Raw genomic sequence first — 22,914 nt, forward strand, 5'->3', positions numbered from 1 at the left:
TCCCCTTTGTTCCCACATCACATATGAACTTACAGAGGAGAAAAAAGAATGAGATTACACTGGGGCTTGGTGAGAAGATAATTTTGAAATCAGAGCTGTAGAAGCTTTTTTCTTTTCTCTCTCTCTCTTTTTTTTTTTTTTTTTTTTAAGACGGAGTCTCACCCTGTCGCCCAGGCTGGAATGCAGTGGCTGGATCTCGGCTCACTGCAAGCTCTGCCTCCTGGGTTCACACCGTTCTCCTGCCTCAGCCTCCCTAGTAGCCGGGACTACAGGCGCCCACCACCACGCCCGGCTAATTTTTTATATTTTTAGTAGAGACGGGGGTTTCACCATGTTAGCCAAGATGGTCTCGATTTCCTGACCTCGTGATCCGCCCGCCTCGGCCTCCCAAAGCGCTGCGATTACAGGCTTGAGCCACTCTGCCCGGCCAGAAGCTTTAAAAATATAGCACTAGAGACAAATGAGTCAACCCATGAAACAAAAGCGAAGAGGGATGGAGAGTAGGCTTTAACATGTGCTGAACACCCATTATGTAAAAAACACTTTACATATATCTTATTTAATCTTCACCACATCCAATATTATGCCCATTTTAAATATCTGATGAAATTAAAAATCCGAGTTAAGTAATTTATCTAACATTACACATGTAATAATAGGCTATAAGCACATTCAAACTAGGTTTTCTACACAGGATCAGAATTTCTTCCAAACCTGGACCATTACTAAACTTGTATACAAATAATTATTATGTGTATTATTAAAATTATGCTTGTTAAACATTTTATTCATATCCTCTCTAATGTTAGATTTTTCAGTGTAATTCACACTGTATATAATTTATGGAATAGGCATGATTTTTATGTTTTACAGAATTGTCATACTCCTTTTTAAGTTTGGATCAGTTTACAAAATGTTACCATTTGCACTTTAATGTCATGATATACTGAGAGTGTACTTAACATAAGGTACATTTTTCAGCATCACTTCCTCTGGGACACCTTCACTCTTTATCACAACCTCTTTCCCCATTTATATGGCTACCTCCACCTTCAATACATTCCTCTGACTGCATATCTAGAGTCTCCTGAAGTGCAGCAGTGACAACATCCTCAGGGGTGGCTACTTCCTATATAAATCAACTTATGTTTGATTCAAATTTTACTTCCAGCATGTTTCACTTCCTTTCTTTGCTGCTCTTTCATCTTTACTGGTCAATTTCCTCTTTTGATTGTGCATTTTTGTGAAACATCACATGGGCTCACCAGTGGGAGACAAAGTGGTTACACAACTACGGGCATTGCTGTCTGTATGAACTGCATAACACCTGTGAAGTGGCCAACCACCAAAAAGCTTTGAAAGAAGTGCTGGTTTTGTCACTGATTATAATGGGTTTCTGTTATTTATGTAATGATTTGAAGGCTGAAGCGTTAGCAGCAAAGTTTGTACTTTATGCAATTACTTTCAGTATACTGTGGTAACAGAAATTTGAATTGTGTTGTTAGGGGTTGGTGTTATTTAACTAACCATGGTAACTGGAATTTGTGTGTGCTGAAACTATGCAGAGTGAGAACAGCTGGTATTTAAGAGAATATATCTCAATCTCTATCTCTCATCCTCACCCCCTGTACCCCATGTTGTCTTAAAAATGACTAGTAGTAAGAAATGTCTAACAGCTGGTCTGCAGTCTTTCTTCTCTGCCTTAGCAGTATCTAAGAATTTGACTTTTGGTTAAATGATGAAATGCATTCTGAATCAAAGACAATGAGATAGAAGTAGAGAGTAGAATTATGATTATTAGAGGCTGACAAGGGTAAGAGGGAGGGGAGGATACGGAGAGGTTGGTTAAGGAATATGAAATTGCAGCCAAATATGAAGAATAAGTTCTAGCATTCTATAGTACTGTAGGGTGATACACTTAACAATAGTTTATTGCATATGTTCAAAAATGTAGAAGAGAGAATTTTTCATTTTTAATGTTCCCACCACAAAGGGATGGTAAATGTTTCAGGTAACGGATATGTTAATTACCCTGATTTGATTATCACACATTGTATACATGTATGGAAATATAATTCTGGATCCCACAATTATATACAATTATCACATGTTCACTAAAAATAAAAGAAAAATTGAAAGTAGAGTAGCATATGACCCAGGAATCCCTCTTCTGGGTGTAAATCCACAAGAAAAGATTTCAGCATACCTGCACCCCCAAGGGCCCAACACAGTGGCTCTTGCTTGGAATCCCAGTGCTTTGGGAGGCTGAGGCAGGAAGATCACTTATAAATATATAAGGAATTTTAAAAACACTAAAACTAATATTTGTTTCGCAAACTATAATTTAAAACATTAAAAATTAAAGTGTTTTATTTCTTTGTAAAAAACTTATCAAGAGTAATATAAATGTTTGTCTTCTTCCCATTGTATTACCTCCTATACGGAGTGGACATGTTTTTTATATTTTACAGAATTGTCATACTCTATTTTAAATTTGAATTAGGAATTTGAGACCAGTCTGGGCAACAGAGTGAGATGCTATCTCTACGAAAAATATTCAAAATTAGCCAGGCATGGTGATGCATGCCTGTAGTCCCAGCTAATTGGGAGGCTGAGGCAGAAGGATCTCTTGAGCCCAGAAGTTTGAGGTTACAGTGAGCTATAATCACACCACTCCATTGCAGCCTGGGTGACAGCAAGACCCTATCTCCAAAAAAGAAAAAAAGAAAAACACAATAGCCACAACTAAAGTGTTTACCGATAGATAGGTAGATAAAAAGACTGTGGTACATAGATACAATGGAATATCCGTCAGCCGTAAAAAGAACAAGATCCTACCATTTACAACATGGATGAACTCAGACAACATTATGCTAAGTGAAATAAGCCAAAGACAGAAAGAAAAATATCGCATTATCTCACATATATATGGAAGCTTGAAACAAAATTCAAATGTACAAACACTAATTAAAAAACAGGGTTAATAGGGGTGGAAAAATAGGTAGAAAAGAGGGAGATATAGGCCAGAGGATCCAAGCAAGTAGCAGATGTGTAGGATGAACAAGTGTACAGATCTAATGTATGAGGACATAGGTGATAAAATTGTACTATATTTGAGATTCATGCTAAATAAGTGGATTTTAGCTGCCCTTGCCACAAAAACAACAAAAAAGGTAACTATGGGAGATTATGAATATATTAACTTTCTTCAATACAGTAATTTTTAGTGTCTAATGTGTCCCATAACATCATGTTGTATACCCTAAATATACACAATTAAATTTATTTTTAAAAAAGAATGCCACTAGGGCAGGCGTGGTGGCTCATGCCTGTAATCCCAGCACTTTGGGAGGCTGAGGTGGGGGGATCACGAGGTCAGGAGTTCGAGACCATCCTGGCTAACATGGTGAAAGCCTGTCTCTACTAAAAATACAAAAATTAGCCGGGTGTGGTGGCACATGCCTGTAATCCCAGCTACTCAGGAGGCTGAGTCAGGAGAATCACTTGAACCCAGGAGGTGGGGGTTACAGTAAGCTGAGATCACGCCACTGCACTCCAGCCTGGAGTGAGGTGACAGGTTGAGACCTTATCTCAGGAAAAAAAAAAAAGAATGCTACTAAACCACACCTTTAGAACTTATAATTAATTATTTTTTATAAATATGCAATATAGCTTATATTTTTGTAGTATAACCCCAAACAAAGAGATATGTATATACCTTAAAAAAAGAGATAGATGAGAGTCCTCATAAGGTTACCATGTATCAAACCAATCAGCTGTTCTTTGAGGTCATAATTATTTACCAATAAACTGTAATTGATGGTTAGTCTTTCATTTATGAGTAATCTGTAATTGATAACATACAGCTACAAAATAGGTGCCAAGTAGTTACGTGACTAGCAACATATAAATGTTGTAGGGACACCAGAGCTGATGGCTTCCCTGAGCAGAAGTGTCCCCCACCAACCGCATCTTGTCTTCCCAACCTCAAAAGAGCACAGAGTGCAGAAGAAGGTCAGAAGTAATACTTGTGAGTTTTAAGAATCCAGCTATCCCTGTTGTGCATGCTATGTTGACTTTGTCAGCTTAGTGAGGTGAAGCACATTTTGACTTGAGAATTTGCTGTCAATTTCACTGATGGCCTCTGCTGCTTATTGAACAGAGTGGCATTGGAAGAGACTCAAAGATCATTATTTTCTTGCATTTATTGCATTTATATTACTTAGCATTATATAAAGATAATTAAATCTTTCTGCTTTTGAATTTAGGTCTAATTAATTTCTGAGTCATTTGAAGAAATTTTTGTATATTAAATTGAAGTATGTTGGTGGAAAATTTGTGGACACAGATAATAAAAATGGAGGGAAAAAGACCCACAAAAATAACACTGATCGTTAAGGTAGTTCTTCAATGAGTTAAAAAGTAGTTGTCAAAAGTATATTTTTATATACTTTTGAGATTGATGAGATTGAGATTACCTTTCTTATGAGGCTTCTACCAAACATCTTTGGCCATAGTGAAATTATAAAATGGTCTTTGGTCACCTCCAATCTTTCAAATTTGTTATGTAATGAAGGACAAAAGAATAAATAGAAAACATGTTGGCAAAGTAATTATTCCGTTGGAGATTTTATTTGATAATAATAACCATGATTCCTATATATAAAAGTGTGCTCAGTTATTCATATGTCCTGTTTATTATGACATTCTTACAAAAACTATAAGGTAGTTGCAGTTTTCTAAATCATATTTTTTACTAATCAGGGAAGTTGTGCTCAGAGATGTTAAGTACACTTCCCCAAGACCCTACAGGTAATAAGTGATGTAGCCTCGACTAAAACTTTGGTTTGTGTGATTAGTGCATGTTCTTTCCATTCTACCAGTAGTCAGCAAACTATAACCTACAAGACAATTCCAGCACACCATCTATTTTGATAAATGAAGTTTTATTGGAACACAGCCACACTAGTTATTGTTTATGACTACTTTCACACTTCAACAGCAGAATTGAGACACAGATTTCTTTCTTTTTTTTTTTTTTTTTTTTCTTTCTTTTTTTTTAGACGGGGTCTCATTCTGCCACCCAGGCTGGAGTGCAGTGGCTTGATCTCAGCTCACTGCAACCTCTGCAGCGAGCTGTGTGGTTCAAGCCATCCTCCTACCTCAGCCTCCTTGGTAGCTGGCAATACAGGTGCATGCTACCATACCTGGCTAATTTTTGCATTGTTTGTAGACACAGGGTTTCACCATGTGGCCCAGGCTGGTCTCAAACCCCTGGGCTCAAGTGATCCACCAGCCTTGAGCTCTCAAAGTGCTGGGATTAAAGACCTGAGCCATGGCACCTGGCCAAGGCATAGATCTCATGTCTTAAAATATGTGCTATCTGATTCCTTACCAAAAAATTTTGCCAACCTCTGGACTATACTATTGTGTCTTTGCATGGTCATTTTTTATCTTAAATTCTGTGTATGTGTATAAGTTCAACTCTCAATTAGAACTCAGAATGTAACCAATAAATAATTTATAGAATGTGCTATGTGTTAAATGTCATGAGAGACATTGAAAATGATTTCAATGAACAGTTATAAAGTAACTGAAGTCAAAGAAACTTGTACTTGCAAAACTTGGAAATCTGAGGACAAATGGAAAGATTGATAAACTGCGTGTCACTGATTCAGTATTCCAAATTCCATACAAAAAGGTATAATTCACACTTCATAAAATATTTAAAATTAACTCATACATTTTTTCCTCTTGTAACACTCTATTTTAATGACTTTCTGAAAATATGTTTTAAGGTAGAAAAAAGTAATTTCACTGAAGATTTGTGGGAAGATTAAGTCAACATAAGAAAAGTCTAAATAATGAGGCAGTGGCACATGCCTATAATCCTGGCTACTCAGGAGGCTGAGGTGGGAGCATGACTTGAGCCCAGGAATTCAAGGCTGCAGTGAGCTATGATAGCCTCACTGCAGTTCAGCCTGGATGACAGAGCAAGACCCTGACTCTAAAAATTGAAAATAGGAAACAGAAAAAAAAAATGTGTTGTGAAATTCGATGAGATGCATTCATATAAATCATTCCAAATATAAAATTTCCCCCACTGATCTGTCTTGAAGAGATAGTGTAGCCTTCTTTCACTTTGCAGACATAGACGGAGCACGTGTTTCAGCTAGGCAACTCAATGTGCTCATCCTCCACCTGACGGTTCATCCTGTGACTCTAACTGCTTATAGTTGCCACCAGAGAATGTGAAAAAGCTCAGAGGAGAAAGAAGAGAGGAAGAATGGGCAATGTGTCTATGCTGAGTGTGTGTGTGTGTGTGTGTGTGTGTGTCTATGCCTGTGGATGAGAGCGTGTGTGTGTATTCTTTTCCAAAGAATTCAAAGTGGTTTGTAAAATAACATGCAATTGAACACAATTCAAGATACAGAAAAGAGAGTCAGAGTTTGGGTGTATACTCCAAGGTGGAACTTTAGGAACAAGTAGGTAATAAGCATCAATTTCTTTATTCTTTCAGTATATGTGTCATTTGATGGATGAACTATATAAATGTTTCTGAGAGGTCAGTAGCAGCCCTCAAGCACTTTTCTCTGTCCTCAGTGTTCACAGAGACTAAATGATCACATGAAGTAACACTGCCAAAGACTAATCTGTTCTTTCCATTTTAGGGCCACAAATAGGTCTCTTTATACACAGCACAGGGGCATATCAAAGTAATATTTTAAAAATCAGAATGGGTTAAAATTGACAAACATTATTCATGATGGTAAAAGAAATCACGGACCCAGCAATGATTTTGATTCTTAAGAATATTCTTGATTTTTTTAAAAGACAATGTTTTTAAAACTGTCCTCTGAAATGTAATTATGTAGGCATAGAAACATTCATTTTTTAAAAGTCCTAAATATTAGGGCAAAATTAAAAATATTGAAAAGCAAACAGCTGCATTTTTTACTATTAGCTCAAATACACACATTCACATTCACCTACCTACACATACCTCTGACTCAGTCCACCCTTTTGACAAGCAATGATGCAAAAATGAATCAAGAGAGAGAATTACCAGCATTTAGAGTATTGATTATCCTAACCCATCAGTCATGAACCAACACCAAAGTGACATTTGGGGTTTACCTACCTACATAGAGAACACCCTCTTTTGTCTTTCCTGCTGCTTCTGCCACACCCTGTTTGGTTTTCTCAGCAGCAGCCACAACTCCCTCCTTGGCCTTTGAAAGTCCTTTCATGAATACATCCATGGCTAATGAATTCCTTTACACCACACTGGAGAACATAAAATACACTTTGAATAAGAACTTTGGGGGGAAAATAAACAAAAAACACTGAAAAATCATGAGAAACCCTCCAAAGTGTGAGACTATTTTAAGTGTACACTCATTTAACCATTGGACAAAGCAGACATTTTTAGCTCTGGCATTAAAAATTTAGCATCTCCCATCCATCTTGGCTAGTAAAAGTCTAGCCACCTAACCATGGATTAGGATGAATCCTCTGAGTTGTTAATACCGCATTTCAGAAGTGGAGTTGCATGAAAAGAGTCACCTCTGTTTTAACTTCCCGGGATCTAAAGGGTAACAGTGTGAGTTAGAAGCCTGGAAGCTGGAGGCTTAGGGTCAGGGGCATCCTTAACACGAATCCCAGAAGAAGGCTAACAGGTTGATGGTGGAGAGGCACAGGCACTCACTCTGGGTGTGGTTCAACCTCAGGCAAACAGCGAGCCCAAGGGTGCTGGTTCTAATCCATCCGAGCATCCACCCCCGCCCTCAGCTATCTACCCTGAGCAGGCGGCGCTCACACTCGCGGGCCGTCTCTAACCCTGCGCCAGCCACCCGAGGGGGCGTTCTCAGCCTCCACCCTAGCGGACCCCGCGCCAGCACTTGTTAACCCTTTACCACCTGTTGACTTGGCCTCCCTGCACTTCCTTTTCATTATTTGCCAAACGCAGCTTGCTTACTTTACAGAGAAAAACCAAGAGAGCGGGCAGACGGATTTCAGGTAAGAGAGAAATAAAAGTTGGATGCTCACGCTCCAGGGAGCATCCTCGCGTTTCCCGGGGAAAAGTGGATCCCGGAGAAGCATCCTAGTCTCTCAGCCCTTGGGGAGAAGTCCTTGACAGGACGAAAGCCAGGTCAAGTCTCTTTCCTTAGGCTCCCCAAAGGGACAAGTACTCACCTCCCAGATACCTGGCATAGCAGGTCCTCACCGCAGCACCACCCCCTCCTGGTGCCCACGACCATTCCTCTCCCACCCGGCTTTCTCCAGGATTTCCAAAGACTCCCGTTTAGATCCACAGGTACTTACCTGTGTCCCTCTGCTTCTCCACAACTCCGATTCCTCCCCACCTCTCTTTAAAAAAAAAAAAAAATTAAACAATTCCCAAATAATATTTAATAGGGAAGAAGGAGGAAAAGGAGAGCACAGGAAGGGCGGAGGCGGCACCGGGAGGGGGACGGTCCCCAGAGGAGGCCGCTGTGAGCCGGCGACGGGAGGCTGGGGGTGTGGGAGGCAAACCCGCTAACCTGTCGTCGAATGGCCACTCCCAGTTCTCCGCTCACGAGGATGGAGAAAAAGGCAGAAGGTTTGAAGGGAAGGCGTGAGGGAGCGCTCAGGACGCTCTCGGAGGGGCCGGGCCGGGGTCTGCGCTGCAGCCCGCACGCACCTCACTCCCACCTCGCGGCGCTCGGTCGCTCGCCCCCTCTTTCGGGCCCCTTCTGGTCGTCGCCGTCCTCCTCCTCCTCGTCCTCCTCCTTCTCCTTCTCCTCCTCCTCGGCTCTCCGCCCCCACCGCTGATTTGTCAGCGCCTCTCCCCGCCCCTATTCCAGCGCTCGCTGCTTTCCCTGCAGCGTGCTCTTCGTTCCCTATCTCGGATGGGGATAGGGCAGGGGGCGCAGGGTGAACCACCAATTCCAGCCGCCTGCCTGGCCGCGCAAGGCGGGAAAGTGGGGGCGCTTTTGCGCCTCACCTCAAGTTCAGGGTCACGGGCACTCTTGTGGCGATTGGGAGCGGTTGGGCTTGGGCTGACGCCTCTCCCTCTTTCCCATTCCCCTCCCTTCCTGTCCCCGCCTTTCCTCTGGGTCCTCCCTGGGACCACCCCCTACCCCTCGTCAGAGTCGACCTGGGAGAGCCGAGGGCCTGAGGGTCGACCACCAAGGGCAGAGCCTATCCTTTGAGGAGCTGTTGGAGGAGACAGGCAGCGCAGGGAAGTGGCTCACACGGCACCGCCGAGAGCACTTTGCCCTCGCATCGCTGACATTTAATCACGGTCACAGGCTACGTTAAGGGTCGCTTTAGTTCAAATATCCTCAAGATTTTCGTTTGCTCTTAATCCAGGTCGAGCTCGAAAGGGTCCCGCGGGTGAAGCGGAGACTACTAAGGAAGAGTTACAGGTTGAGGAGGCAGGAGGAGGCTCAGCAAATCCTCTTCCCACCCCACTATCACCATTTTCCTTTCCACCAATCAGCGCCTGCCAGACGCTGATTTTCCCATCAGCGGAACGAGGAATAAATATTCCCCAGCCGTCTAAAACAAGCGATCTTAAGGCTTTGCGCTCTAGAAATGGGACTTACTTTGCAGACCTAAGTGCATGGTCTAGTAGACAAATCCAGCATGATTTACTCTACCGGACCATCATATCCAATTTCTTTTTCAGCCCCTTCTGAAAGGGAGATGCTACACACCACTCACCTTTCTGACTTCTGATTCTCGTTGCCCTCAGAATTGACATCCCCTTTTCTCTCCCCCGACCCGCCACATGCACAGACACACAGACATACACACGCGAACTTCAAGACAATTTTTGCATCGCTTAACACAATTTCACCTCTTTCAGAACTGGAAGACAGCTATTCCTGCATCACACCAGAATGGAGAAGCAAGCTCCTCCCACTAGCAGAAAGCCTTTGCTTTCTGTGACTGGATTCGGAAGATTAGTTAAGCACTGGTAGAGGGGGGAAAAGCAACAACTCGTTTTTGCTGTGTTTTTTTAAAATTGTTTTTATATTTGTAGAAACTAATGCTTTGTCTGATTCTTGCACTCATTTGGGTTCTGAAATTTGAATAAAATCAAATTTAAACGTACAAAACAACTTTAAAACCATAAGGAATAGGAAACAAATGATTATACATGAAAGACATATAGAAGATAATGCCTATGTGTTCAGTGGAAAATAGAAAAACATGAAAGTAAGATCACAAATTTTTATTACTTACACTCTTCCTTGAACAATTGGTCTGCCCTTTGGAAAAACAGACTTTCCATAAAGCAGTAGCTCATATTAATAGTTTGTGTTTGCTTAGGACCAGAGCAAGAAGGTTGGGCTTGGGAGCTAGTTTGCTGTCTGGCTTGGAGACCTTGAACAAGTTATGTTCTCCTTCTGTTTCCAGTTTTATTTTTTGTAAATGAGGAGATGAACTCAGGTGATCTCCCTATTTTCAACTTTTTATTATGGGAAATATTCAAACATACGCAAAAGTAGAAAGAATAAAGGACTCCCATGTGCCTATCACCCAACTTTTACATTTTTTCTATGCATGGCATATCATGTCTCATTCATAAGTCCACTCACTTTATCACTACCAATCCTCCCTATTTTTTTTCACAAAATTCAAGCTTTATATACATCTTTTCAACTGTAAACATTCAGTACGCATCCACAAAATTTAAGAGCTGTTTAAAAATAACCACAGTGTCATCAGACGATTCTTTAAAATTGCAGTGTAATTTACACCTAGTGAAATGCTCAGATGTTGAGTCCCTTTAAATCAGTTTTGAAAAAACCATGCATCAGTGTAACCCACACTATTTTGAAGACACAGGACATTTTCATCACTCCAGACAGTTACCTTGCACCCTTCATGCATGTTCTAGAATGTCATAAAAATCTAATCACGTAGTATAAACTTTTTTTACACCTGTCTGACTTCTTTTACTCAGCATAGTATTTGTGAGGTTCATTCATGTCATTGCATGAATCCGTGGTTTGTTTTTTATTGCTTTTTGTTGTTTCTTTTTATTACTGTTAATAGTATGAGTTTTCCATTGTGCCTTATTACAACTAGCACTTCAATAGACTATTACAACAATTATTTAATATGTTATTTCATATGACGTATTTATAGTATAACAGTGACCTCTTTGAGACCGGGTGCTTTGAGTCAAATAGGTAAATAAAATGAGATATTTTAGGTCTCATTACCAGACCAATGTGAGAGAATTATTTTTGGACAGTTGCACTTCTTATAACGTTTGACATGATTCCACACTTTTATATGGTAATTTGTTAGTACTTTCGCAAAGGACTAATGTACTATGTTATTTCATCATAACAAGCAGATAAATTACATTTTATGTAGCTTTTACAGACAGAGAACCTGAGCTCCAAGAGCTTTGGTGATAGGCTGAGATCATCTAGCTTTTTTAAGTGGCAGAACTGTGACAATTTAGCAGAAACTATTACAGAAGGCACAATTGTCTCCTGAATTAGCAATTTCTGTCTGAAGACTCACAGATTGGGTGTGTTAAGGATGAGAAGGAAAAGGGCAGAACCCAGCTGTGTTAGAAATAGCCTTCAAATTTGGATGTGACAATGGAAATCAAGATGAACTTATGTTATTATAGAACAGTTCATTCATATTTAAAGTTTTGCCTTTTAGGCCGGGCGCGGTGGCTCAAGCCTGTAATCCCAGCACTTTGGGAGGCCGAGACGGGCGGATCACGAGGTCAGGAGATCGAGACCATCCTGGCTAATACGGTGAAACCCTGTCTCTACTTAAAAATACAAAAAACTAGCCGGGCGACGAGGCGGGCGCCTGTAGTCCCAGCTACTCGGGAGGCTGAGGCAGGAGAATGGCGTAAACCCGGGAGGCGGAGCTTGCAGTGAGCTGAGATCCGGCCACTGCACTCCAGCCTGGGTGGCAGAGCAAGACTCCGTTTCAAAAAAAATAAAATAAATAAATAAATAAATAAATAAATAAAGTTTTGCCTTTTGTATATTGGTATTTCTCAATGGGGGAGATGATTTCTCACTACCCACAAAAAAAGAAAATTGTAAACTAATTTCATTGTCATTTTGAACTACAACTATATGTTTAACTTTTTTCACTCCTCAAAATGCCTTGAACACAGTAAACATCCAATGAACTTTTTTTTTTTTTTTTTTTTTGAGACGGAGTCTCGCTCTGTCGCCCGGACTGGAGTGCAGTGGCCAGATCTCAGCTCACTGCAAGCTCTGCCTCCTGGGTTTACGCCATTCTCCTGCCTCAGCCTCCCGAGTAGCTGGGACTACAGGCGCCAGCCACCTCGCCCGGCTAGTTTTTGTATTTTTAGTAGAGACGGGGTTTCAGCGTATTAGCCAGGATGGTCTCGATCTCCTGACCTCGTGATCCGCCCGTCTCGGCCTCCCAAAGTGCTGGGATTACAGGCTTGAGCCACCGCGCCCGGCCACATCCAATGAACTTTTAATTACAAGTAATATTGATAGTGATACTGCATATGTTCTAGATCTGTGTTCTTAAGGAGGCAAAGCTGCTCAAGTACAAAGAAGGGAACTAGAAGTTAAAATAAAGATTTTTTAATTTTTGTTTTCATTATTAATGTATGGCATTGTCTTCAGTAAATCTTTAGCCTCTCTGAATATAATGTTAAACTAACTGAATGGCTTGTACCCCATAAGAAATATGAAGTAATAACATACTTGGAAGCATTACTAGCATGCATGTTCTCTTCATAACTACCATATTCAAGTTTGGTTTTCTCTTTGCTAAGTGAGATATAAATATTTTACCACACCTTAATACGATTGTTTTATCTGGATTTAATTCATTAATTTTGCTATAGATTAACATTCTGTGAAATATATGCTTAACCTAGACTTTGTCTACCCCCATAGAACAACTGAATTTTTAGGTATGGTATATGGTAAACTTGTGCTATAGCAAAGACAGCAGAGTAGAATGGCATGAAAATAAAGATGCTGCCTATTAACAAGTGATTAAAGAGAGGTCTGATTTAATGTGTTTAAGTGAAGATAATACAATCTTTACTGTGTTTGGATAATATTTCATATTTGTTGTGAACACAAGGGGTGATGTAATGTTGATGCTGGAGCCACCTGTTTCTTATTCTCTATCTGCACCTTCCTCTCACCTTCTGTAAACATATGAGAGAGATGAGGTAGTGAGATCTCGGTAGGCTTGTCCTGTAATTTCACAGTGGGTACAGTAGAGAAAGCCTAATGAGTACTATTGGGAGAGCATTATGTATGATTTTGGAAAGGGGGTGAGTGTGAGATGGGGGAATAAGGTTACTCTGAAGAAATATGAAGAGCAATGAAGAAGCACAGTGTTCAGATTCTTTAATTTGACCCCATGGCCAACTTCATATTGTTTCCACTAGATATCATTTTAAATATTCCTGTGGTTTTGTGGTCCTAAGAATATGAAAGCATGCAAGATGTGAAAGCCAGATAGAAAAGACATTGAAATATTTCAAAATCTAACAAGTTCAAATGACTTTAGTATTAGAAAGAAAAAAACACATTAATGAGCCCAAGAAATACATTCAACTCTACAACTCTGGTGAGCGTGATAGACTTCTAAGAGTAAATGTACTAGAGACAACCTAAATTCAGGGACTTACCAAAGCTCTACTGCTCATTAGCAGTGACTCAGAGCAAGTATCTATAACCTTTCTAATCTCTAGTCTTCTCATTTAAACATGAGAATGATATTTTACTTGTCTTGTTTGATTGTGGTAAGGAATGAATAATGTGGTTCATAGCAAAGCGCCAGGCAGAGTGGAAGCTCTCAGTACAAGTGGCTATTGTTATTATCTAGTCTTTATGTTTTGGGTGTCCTAGGACACGCTTTTTTTTTTTTTTCATTGCAATAGATTTCCACCTATTCCCATCCTCCACAGTCTCCCATCCCACCAGCAACACACATGAGATATCTGATGCCTTCCCATCAATAACTCTCACTTAGTATAGCAAAAAATTTCCAACCAGGGATGGAAGTTGTGGAGAGATAGAGTGGGAAAGGTCAAGGAGCATTGATAGAGGTCATTAATTTAAAAATCTACCAAACATCTCTTTTCTCTCCCTAATGTGTGAGTTACAATAACATCACTCAAAGCAGTTTGCAGCCACAGCTTGAAGAAATACAGTAACAATGACAGAATTAGCATTCACTATCTTTACTAACATTTTTACGTTCTTAAATCTGGTTTCTTTCAAAAGACTTTGGCATAGTCCTGTATGAATTATGTGGATTTGCCAAGAGAAAAAAATAAAATGATACAACAAATAGTGTTCCAAGTTTGACAGACCCTTTGTGTCAGTGGCTCTGAAAGGCTTCAGAATGAATATCCAATTCAGAATCAGTCTCTAATATTTCAGATGAGTGAAGAATCAACAGACTGAACAGCATTATTAACAGAAAATAAATGAATTTTTAAAATATAAGGGAATCTTATAATATTTCTTATAATGCTTTGTGTGTTGTTTTGAACTGAAGTTATAATACTGTTACAAACAAAGAATATACAGCAAATAAATATGTTCCTTACAATATCCAAAATATCCAGGAATCTAATACATTTTCCTTTCTAGATAATTTGAGAATATAAAGTGACATTTAAGAAAATTTTTAGGTCGGGCAAGTGGCTCACGCCTGTAATCCCAGTACTTTGGGAGGCTGACGTGGGCAGACTACCTGAGGGTCAGGAGTTCGAGACCAGCCTGGCCAAGATGGTGAAACCCCATCTCTACTAAAAATACAAAAATCAGCTGGATATTGTGGAATGTGCCTGTAATCCCAGCTACTTGGGAGGCTGAGGCAGGAGAATTGCTGGAACCCTGGAGGCGGAGGTTGCAGTGAGCGGAGATGGCACTACTGCACTCCAGCCTGGGTGACAGAGTAAGACCCCGTCTTAGCACGGGGGGTGGTTGGTGAGGGGGGATGGGAAAGAAAGAAACTTTTTAACATTATATAAAAAGCACACGACTAATGGTTTGAAAACTTGGTTTTCCATATAAAGCTGGAAATGTATGTTGTTAAGACATGTAGAAAGCAAATTATTCAAAGAAGAAGTTATCTCTTAATGACTATTTGATAAACACTTTAGTATAAAAACATATCCATGTCAATAAATTTGGATTTGTAACATCATCTTGACTATAAAATGTTATACTGTATCATATATTTATTTAATTATCTATTTTTAATTTACTGTTACTTTTAATTTTCATATACATCGGTTGAATTCAGTTTTTCTTCTTTTATCTTCCAAGAGTAAAACACTTATCTATATACCGAGTCTAATAATTCTTCATATGTGTTAAATATTATTAATAAGTTAATCTTAAATCACCTTCTCTATAGTAGACAATGATCCTTCACTAAGTCTTACTGATTCTTTTCTGAGTCCATTTCTATTTAAATTCTCCTTAAATTTTGTCATTAAAATATTGAAATTAAAGTTGTGTGTGCAGGGTTTCTTTTTTTTTGTCACAATAAAAAGAAACTCCAAGTAATCAGATTAGCCACAAAGAGAAATTTTTGTTAGTAATGGCTATTAAACACTTGAGAGTTGAATAATAAAGTTATGAATTATTTTAATTATCAAAATTTAGAGTACAGAAATATACTTGTTTACGTATGTAAAACTGATTCCTACAGGACATCTAGCTAGATATTTCACAGATATATCCATAAGTATATACATAACAAAGAAAAAACAGCTTCAAACATCTTCATGTAATGTAAGCATCAAAAGGAAAAATTGATTTATATCAAAAAGTCACCAATATTACTCAAATATGTACAGCTCATTTTCATGTAAGAAAGTAGCATATAAATATTAGATCATTAAGATATAGACAGAATATTGTACACACGCACACTGACAATATTATGATATTATGTACACTAAAGAAAGCAGTGAAATTATTTGCCACGTCTCTTCAAATGTAAAAGAGACCTGTGTTTAATGGCTTTGTTTATCTCTGTGTAAGTGTTTGTGGCACAATCAATTAAATGAGAATTCAGTCTCCTTAATCATCTTGGATTATGCTCTTAACCTGTAGGGAGCTAAAATAACATCTCAAGGTAGATTAAAAGTCAAAGTGGATTTCATACTGGACAGGACAATCTGACATGACACTTCACAGATAAAATCATCCTTTATTTTCTGTTATACGAGTAGTATATGCTCATTAAAGAAAAGTGATTAAATGCAGATAAGAAAAAGGAAAAAATCAGTATGCCTAACAATAAGAGATAAACTTCTACTTTCCTACTAAAAATTACCTTTTCTAAAAGATAATTAAAAAATACCTATCAAAATCCCTCAATATGCATCTTGACTCAGCAATTCCATTTCTAGAAAGATATCTTAAGAAAATAACGGCATTTATCAAAGAAATAAATTTTATGTCATCTTATAAAATTTTAAGAACTGTATTCCTGCATGTTCCATAAAAAGTTTTTACCAATTCAATTGTCCAAGTTAAATTTTTAGTTGGTTACACTCTCTCTTTTTGTGATACGTCACACAACTGGTGAATGATGAGGCACTTTGACTCCGTATTTCTTCTTATGCAACACACAATACAATCTCAAGCACCTGCAGTTGACCTTTTTCTCCACTTGCTCTGTCTCTCTTTAAGAAATAATGGTTAACTTTATCCGTCTCATAAATCTGTGAAAATGAATTGTGCTCATGCACGTAAATAACTACCATGATGGTGTGTGAAAGAGCTGCTCCCACTTAACTTCTAAAGCAAGTTTTAGGAAGAAAACAACAAAGAAAATCATTTTGCTGCTCTTTTCCTAACTGGAACAAAAATACATATACCAAAATAATGCTCGTAAAAGTAAAAGATATGTTTATCTGTGGACACAGAAAAGCTACTAATCAGATGAAAAGAAAGTGGGGTTATAAAAATGTTTCCAGTCAGGCAGAAATACACCAAAACAAAGGTCAAGATAAAAAAAGCTTCTACCTAGAGCAAAAGAGAATTGATCCAAGTGTGAAAATGTGAAACAAACTAGAAAAGCTGAAATTTAAGTCAGAGATAAAAATATTTGAAAACATTAAACATGCTCTTCCCTAAAACAATTCTCTTCATTTCCCTATCATAAAATATAGTTCTGTTAGAGTGGCTTCAAATAAAAATCCATCAGATTATATCAGTACAGTCAGGTCCATCTTGGGAGTCATAAATTGAAATAGTTGAAGAGGTTTCAACTCTGTTTTCATATATACAATATTTGGTTAATAATCTTTCTATATAATGTAGTCACAACAGCATGAATATATGTAAAATGCACTGTTTTTCTTTGGGGAGTTGAGAATCTTGACTGAGAATATTGCAAGTGTTCTCCTCTCTTTATTATGCAACTACAGAATGCTTCTTGTATTTGCAATAATGCAGACAGATTTATCCAAAGACGAGTAGAGGCTCATGTCTTATATTGTCAGGGCCGGAAACTTGCCTAGCAGAATGGGAGAGAAGTAGCTTAGCAGGCCATGCCATGTGCTCTCTCCGTTGTAGAGAGGGTCAGCATCTGAGAGACTGCTCTCCAAAGATTAATGTCTAGATGGAGTCAATTTTCCCCATCAGAGAAAAGAGCATGCTCTTCAGTTCCTACCTTGGAGTGAACCCTAATCTAATATGACAGATACCTTTATAAGAAGAGCAGATTAGAACACTGACACACACACAGAAGACAATATAAAGATGCTGTAAGAATACAGACATCTACAAGCCAAGGAGAGAGGCCTTAAAAGAAACCAACCCTGCTGATACATTGATCTCAGACTTCTAGCTTTCAGAATTGTTAGACAATAAATTTCTGTTGTTTAAGCCACACAGTCTGTGCATTTTGTTATGGCAATCCTAGCAAACTACTACATCAGAGTGATATTTATATTTGTATATGAAACTATATAATTTGTATATCAAATTTATATATAAAAATTCTCTTTTGCTCTAGGTAGAATCTTTCTTTATCTTGACCTTTGTTTTGGCACAGCTACATAATGAACATTATATATGCTTTGTCCAGAAAGCCCAAAGTTTGTAGAAGCTACATGACTGGCCCAAGATTAACCAGCTCATATTACACTTATGGATGATGTGAAGACTTATATCACATATATATCATTATATCCTATATATATGTATGTATATACACACATGAGATATCTGATGCCTTCCATGTATATACATACACACACACACACACACATATATATATATAGAGAGAGTGAGATCACAGCTACTAATCCATCTTTTTGTCTACTCTATTGCAATCAAATATGCCACAGAATAAAACACATAAAATTAGCACCATCATCTCCATTATAAATGCTTGTTTCATACTCTGTGGGCTTCAGAAGGTGGAGAACAAAATCTGGGCATAGAAAACATAAGCTGGCACTACAAATATTTTACAATAAATATGCACAACTAAAAATAAATTTCTGGAGCTTGAATTTGAGGCTCTAAAAGCAACCCCATCAATATCATATGGCTGTTATAATTTCAGCTCTCACTGTTTAAAAAGGGTATTGAGGGGAGGTTAACTTCAAAAATCATTAGTGTAGTAAACAAAGTTTAGGTCTGAGAATGTAAGAAATTGGATTATAATCAAATTATAAAGAATATGTTGTTGGATTTTACCTCTTTTATTAGAAACAACTGGAAGAACAAAAGCATCCATTAGCTCTTGAACTTCTTACCTTGTAGGACTTTCATTCCAAGCTGTCTAGAAAACTCAGTAGAAAGTGTGGAAGGTTGATTACTAAACAGGGCATAGACAATAAAGAATATTGCTGTATTCTAAAGGATTGACCTTTTAAATGTATTTTTCTGGGCTTTGAAATTCTGATTGAGGACTGATGCGTTATTAAATATCCAGTTTGAACTGATGGCTGTTTGTTGAACAGTTGAGGGCCACACATTTCTTTATATCTCCAGTGCCTGTCTTCTGTCCAGAGCAAGCATCCAGGAGATTCCCAAGAGATTCCTCACCCACTGATCTTCAGATCATAGCACTCAGCCTATCCTTTGATGTCATTTTTTCTTATTGTAGCAAATGGTCTACTTACCCAAGGTATCATTGTTAGGGCTAGGGGCCTGCTTTGGTCTGGACAGGACCTGTCTTTAGAACTTAGCAATTTCTTTCAATGACTTCCTAAATGCAGACTTCTTTCCACATGAAGAGACTACTAACAGTTGATTTGAAATCTTATTGAATCATTCTAGTTCAGCTGTTTGATATTTTAATGACAGTAAAGTTGGTTTAGGCATTTTAATTATTTCCCTTTTCTTACCCTCAGTTTCCACTTTTACTGATGGTATTATTTTTCCATTAAGGACCAAATTTATCCAGGTGGCAGAATTATTTATTTTTGTAGAGTGAAGGAACTTACCATAATGAGAAAAGACAGCTTTAAAGAATTCACTCATCTTTCTCCATTCCTTTTACCTGGCTGTTTGATTATTTATTTCCCAGACTCAGTTCAGAAACTGTTACCAAAAGACAAAATTACAACTTACTTAAAGGTCTTAATTGGCTTTTATCTGTATTTCTAGAATCAGGCAATGCTTCATTCTACATAATAGAATGAGTTTTCTGATAAGTTGAGCAGAGGAGTTTGGTTTCATATACAGTAAAAGGCCAAGGAAGGCAGAAACAGAGAGCAAAAAGTAGATTTCTTATTTCAAAGGTACTTTCTTTATAAAAGTTAAAGCAGAGGGAACTTCCTTATCATGCCAGCTAAAACTGGCTCCTCTAGGGATTTGGCTATTATCTCTTACTCTCTTGATTTCTAGGAAGGTCAGATAAACAACTTAGTTTTGGCTTCATAATGTGGGACTGTAACATGAGTCACTCTATTATGGTTTGGTCTCTTGAGCCTAGTGCAAGAGCTCAGTCCAAAGCAATGGCTCCCATAAATTTTACTTCACACCATCAATCCTGGCAGAAACACTTTTCGATGACAGAACTATTGAACACTCTGTGAAGAAAATGAAAACTAGAGAGCAGCTGTCCAGCAGGGTGTGAAATCATGGACCCTTTGGGAAAAATTAGGCTACTCTGGTTATTACATTAATTTTATACTATATTCTCCAAATTTCCTGTCCTTCCAATTGTGATAGAGTGTGCTTTGTGTCCTGATGTGTATACTCAGTGGATAAATTGTGATTCAAGAGGAACTTTAAAATAAATACAGTTTTATGGATGCTGAAATTGAATGCCAAGTCTGGGCGTGTTGTCTCATGCCTGTTATCTCAGCACTTTGGAAGGCTGAGGTGGGAGGAATTCTTGGGCCCAGGAATTTGAGACCTGTCTGGGCAACAAAGGGAGACCCTGTCTCTACAAAAGATTTAAAAATTAGCTGGGCATGGTGGTATGCACCTGTAGTACCAGCTACTTGGGAGGCTGAGTGGGGAAGATCACTTGCACATGGGAGGTCGAGGCTGCAGTGAGTAGTGACCATGCCGCTGCACTCTGGGAGCTTGGGTTACAGAGAGAGGTTCTGTCTCAAAAACAAAACAAAACAAACAAAAGCACAAGGAATAAACATGATTATACAAGTATAGGTCCAGGAATTGAACCCAGCTGTCTTGTTTCCAATGCCTATGTTTTTTCCTTTAATGCATTCTTAGGCTAGTTGGTGCTTAATACCATCAGTACATGAAATAATGAGTCATATCTCCAGTTACCAATACGGTTCAGTTCTCTATCCTACTCTCTTTTCAGAATGCCAAGGTGTATTTCTCATTTCCTTCCTTTCCTTTTTCTCCAGCTCCTTCTTCACTTCTATATTCTCTTCTTCCTTCATTTTTCAAATGTTTGCATTTAAAATCTGTGAAAAGTTGAAGTTACTATCCCATAATGCATATTGTTTTTCAAATTCATGTAATAGATAGCATTTATGGTATATGTGTGTGTACATGTATCTATAGTAAACTCATTTACCAGTAGCAATTTATAGCAACAGCCACAATTTTCATCACCTATATTAGATTTTTGTTTCTTTTTTGAGACAGAGTTTCACTCTTGTTGCCCAGGCTGGAGTGCAATGGCACAATCTTGGCTCAACGCAACCTCCGGCTCCCAGGTTCAAGCGATTCTCCTGCCTCAGCCTTCCTGAGCAGCTGGGGTTACAGGTATGCGCCACCATGCCCAGCTAATTTTGTATTTATAGTAGAGATGGGTTTTCTCCATGTTGGTCAGGCTGGTCTCAAACTCCCGACCTCAGGTGATCTGCCCGCCTTGACCTCCCAAAGAGGTGGGGTTACAGGCATGAGCCACTGCACCTGGCCCCTATATTAGTTTTTAAAATGACCAATCCCCCATCCTGGCTAATACGGTGAAACCCCGTCTCTACTAAAAATACAAAAAAAAACTAGCCGGGCGAGGTGGCGGGCGCCTGTAGTCCCAGCTACTCGGGAGGCTGAGGCAGGAGAATGGCGGAAACCCGGGAGGCGGAGCTTGCAGTGAGCTGAGATCTGGCCACTGCACTCCAGTCCGGGCGACAGAGCGAGACTCCGCCTCAAAAAAAAAAAAAAAAAAATGACCAATCCCCCAGTGATTCCCTTTATTTTTTAATTGGCATATAATATGAGTTACATCATTTTAATTAAGAATACCAATCAAATTTCTGTTTTTTTGTTTGAACAAACATTTTGTTTAATATCAACTGTTGAGAAAGGTTTTAACTCATATCCTTTTCAGAAACAGTCATAAATATTAATATATAGATGTTATGTTTCTTTAAGCTTATTTCAGGAATTTGATAGAGTCATTATTGGATGTTCCAGTTATGTCACACATCCTTTGCTATTCTTTTTTAAAGCAACAAATGATTCTTTATTATTTATTGACAAACATTTAAACTTTTAAAAATCTTGAACTATGTCTTGAGTTCTTTGAGATTTAAATTTTTTTAATATTGCAGAATTTTTATTTCACCCAACTTAACTTGCAAAGCTAGCAAGATCTTGGAAATCTCAAAACGGCAAGAGGAGAGTTGACATGCATTAACACTCAGTGTTTACTTAAAATAAGAAATTCCCACAGAACAAAGCCCTAGACACTTTCTATTCATGGAATATGGTGCATTTAGAGGGATCAACAGTAAAATAATCAAATTTATAACACTAGATTTAAAGGTAGATTTTATGACCACAATAATAACCTTTCTTAATAAGCACAGAACATTCATATCAGCAAAAGCTACTAGCAACTGATGAAATCTGAACGAAGTAAACTGAGGCCAAGGATGTTCTCATACCATGTACAGGTAACCAATGCATAAATTCATCTCTGTTTACTCTAAAAGGAGTGGAAAGGAGAATATGTTGCCAGAGACATCATACAATTCTGGCCTAATGTGAGGGAGGAGAAAGTTCTGAATTAGTTTACCACCTTTTGGGGTACATTTCATAATTGAATTTATCAAAGTTATAATTTCTACTCAGATTAAGGGATGAGAAAGAGAAAGCAAACATAGTATGTGTCTTAGTTCATTTGTATTGTTATTAAAGAACACTGATAATTTATAAAGAAAAAAAGATTTATTTGGCTCATAATTCTGATTTTGAAAAAAGTTTAAAACTGGACATCTGCATCTGGTGAGGGTCTTGGGCTGCTTCCACTCATGGCAGAAGGTGAAGGGGAGCTGGAATATGCAGAGATCGCATGGTGAGAAAGGAAGCAAGAGGGAGAGGGGAGAGAGGTACCAGGCCCAGTCCTTTTTAACAACCAGTTCTCTTGGTAACTAATAGAGTGAGAATTCACTTACCATCACCATGCCTAAGGAGGGGATTAATCTATTCATGAGGGATCTGCCCCCATTACACAAACACCTTCCATGAA

General features: G+C 38.5%; 1 protein-coding gene across 12 annotated transcripts in view; it reads right to left on the reverse strand.

Moving 5' to 3' along the window:
• SNCA (synuclein alpha) overlaps window positions 1–9,730 on the reverse strand; it is a 121,298-nt gene extending 111,568 nt beyond the window's left edge. For 3 of the 12 annotated variants that reach the window (XM_033214816.1, XM_033214828.1, XM_033214827.1), the window contains exons 1-3: window positions 8,544–8,785; window positions 8,326–8,370; window positions 7,142–7,287 (exon numbers count right to left, since the gene is read on the reverse strand). In XM_033214816.1, the coding sequence (XP_033070707.1) occupies window positions 7,142–7,262 (121 nt within the window). In that variant the 5' untranslated portion in view covers window positions 7,263–7,287; window positions 8,326–8,370; window positions 8,544–8,785. Of the gene's footprint in view, window positions 1–7,141; window positions 7,288–8,196; window positions 8,219–8,325; window positions 8,371–8,543; window positions 8,816–9,708 lie in introns of those variants that run through there. The other 9 variants (XM_033214824.1, XM_033214818.1, XM_033214823.1 and 6 more) reach the window with 8 other exon arrangements.
• Window positions 9,731–22,914: the final 13,184 nt, after the last annotated feature.

The sequence above is a fragment of the Trachypithecus francoisi genome, unplaced genomic scaffold (genome assembly GCF_009764315.1).
Source record: "Trachypithecus francoisi isolate TF-2019V2 unplaced genomic scaffold, Tfra_2.0 Lachesis_group1, whole genome shotgun sequence".
Taxonomy (NCBI): Eukaryota; Metazoa; Chordata; class Mammalia; order Primates; family Cercopithecidae; genus Trachypithecus; species Trachypithecus francoisi.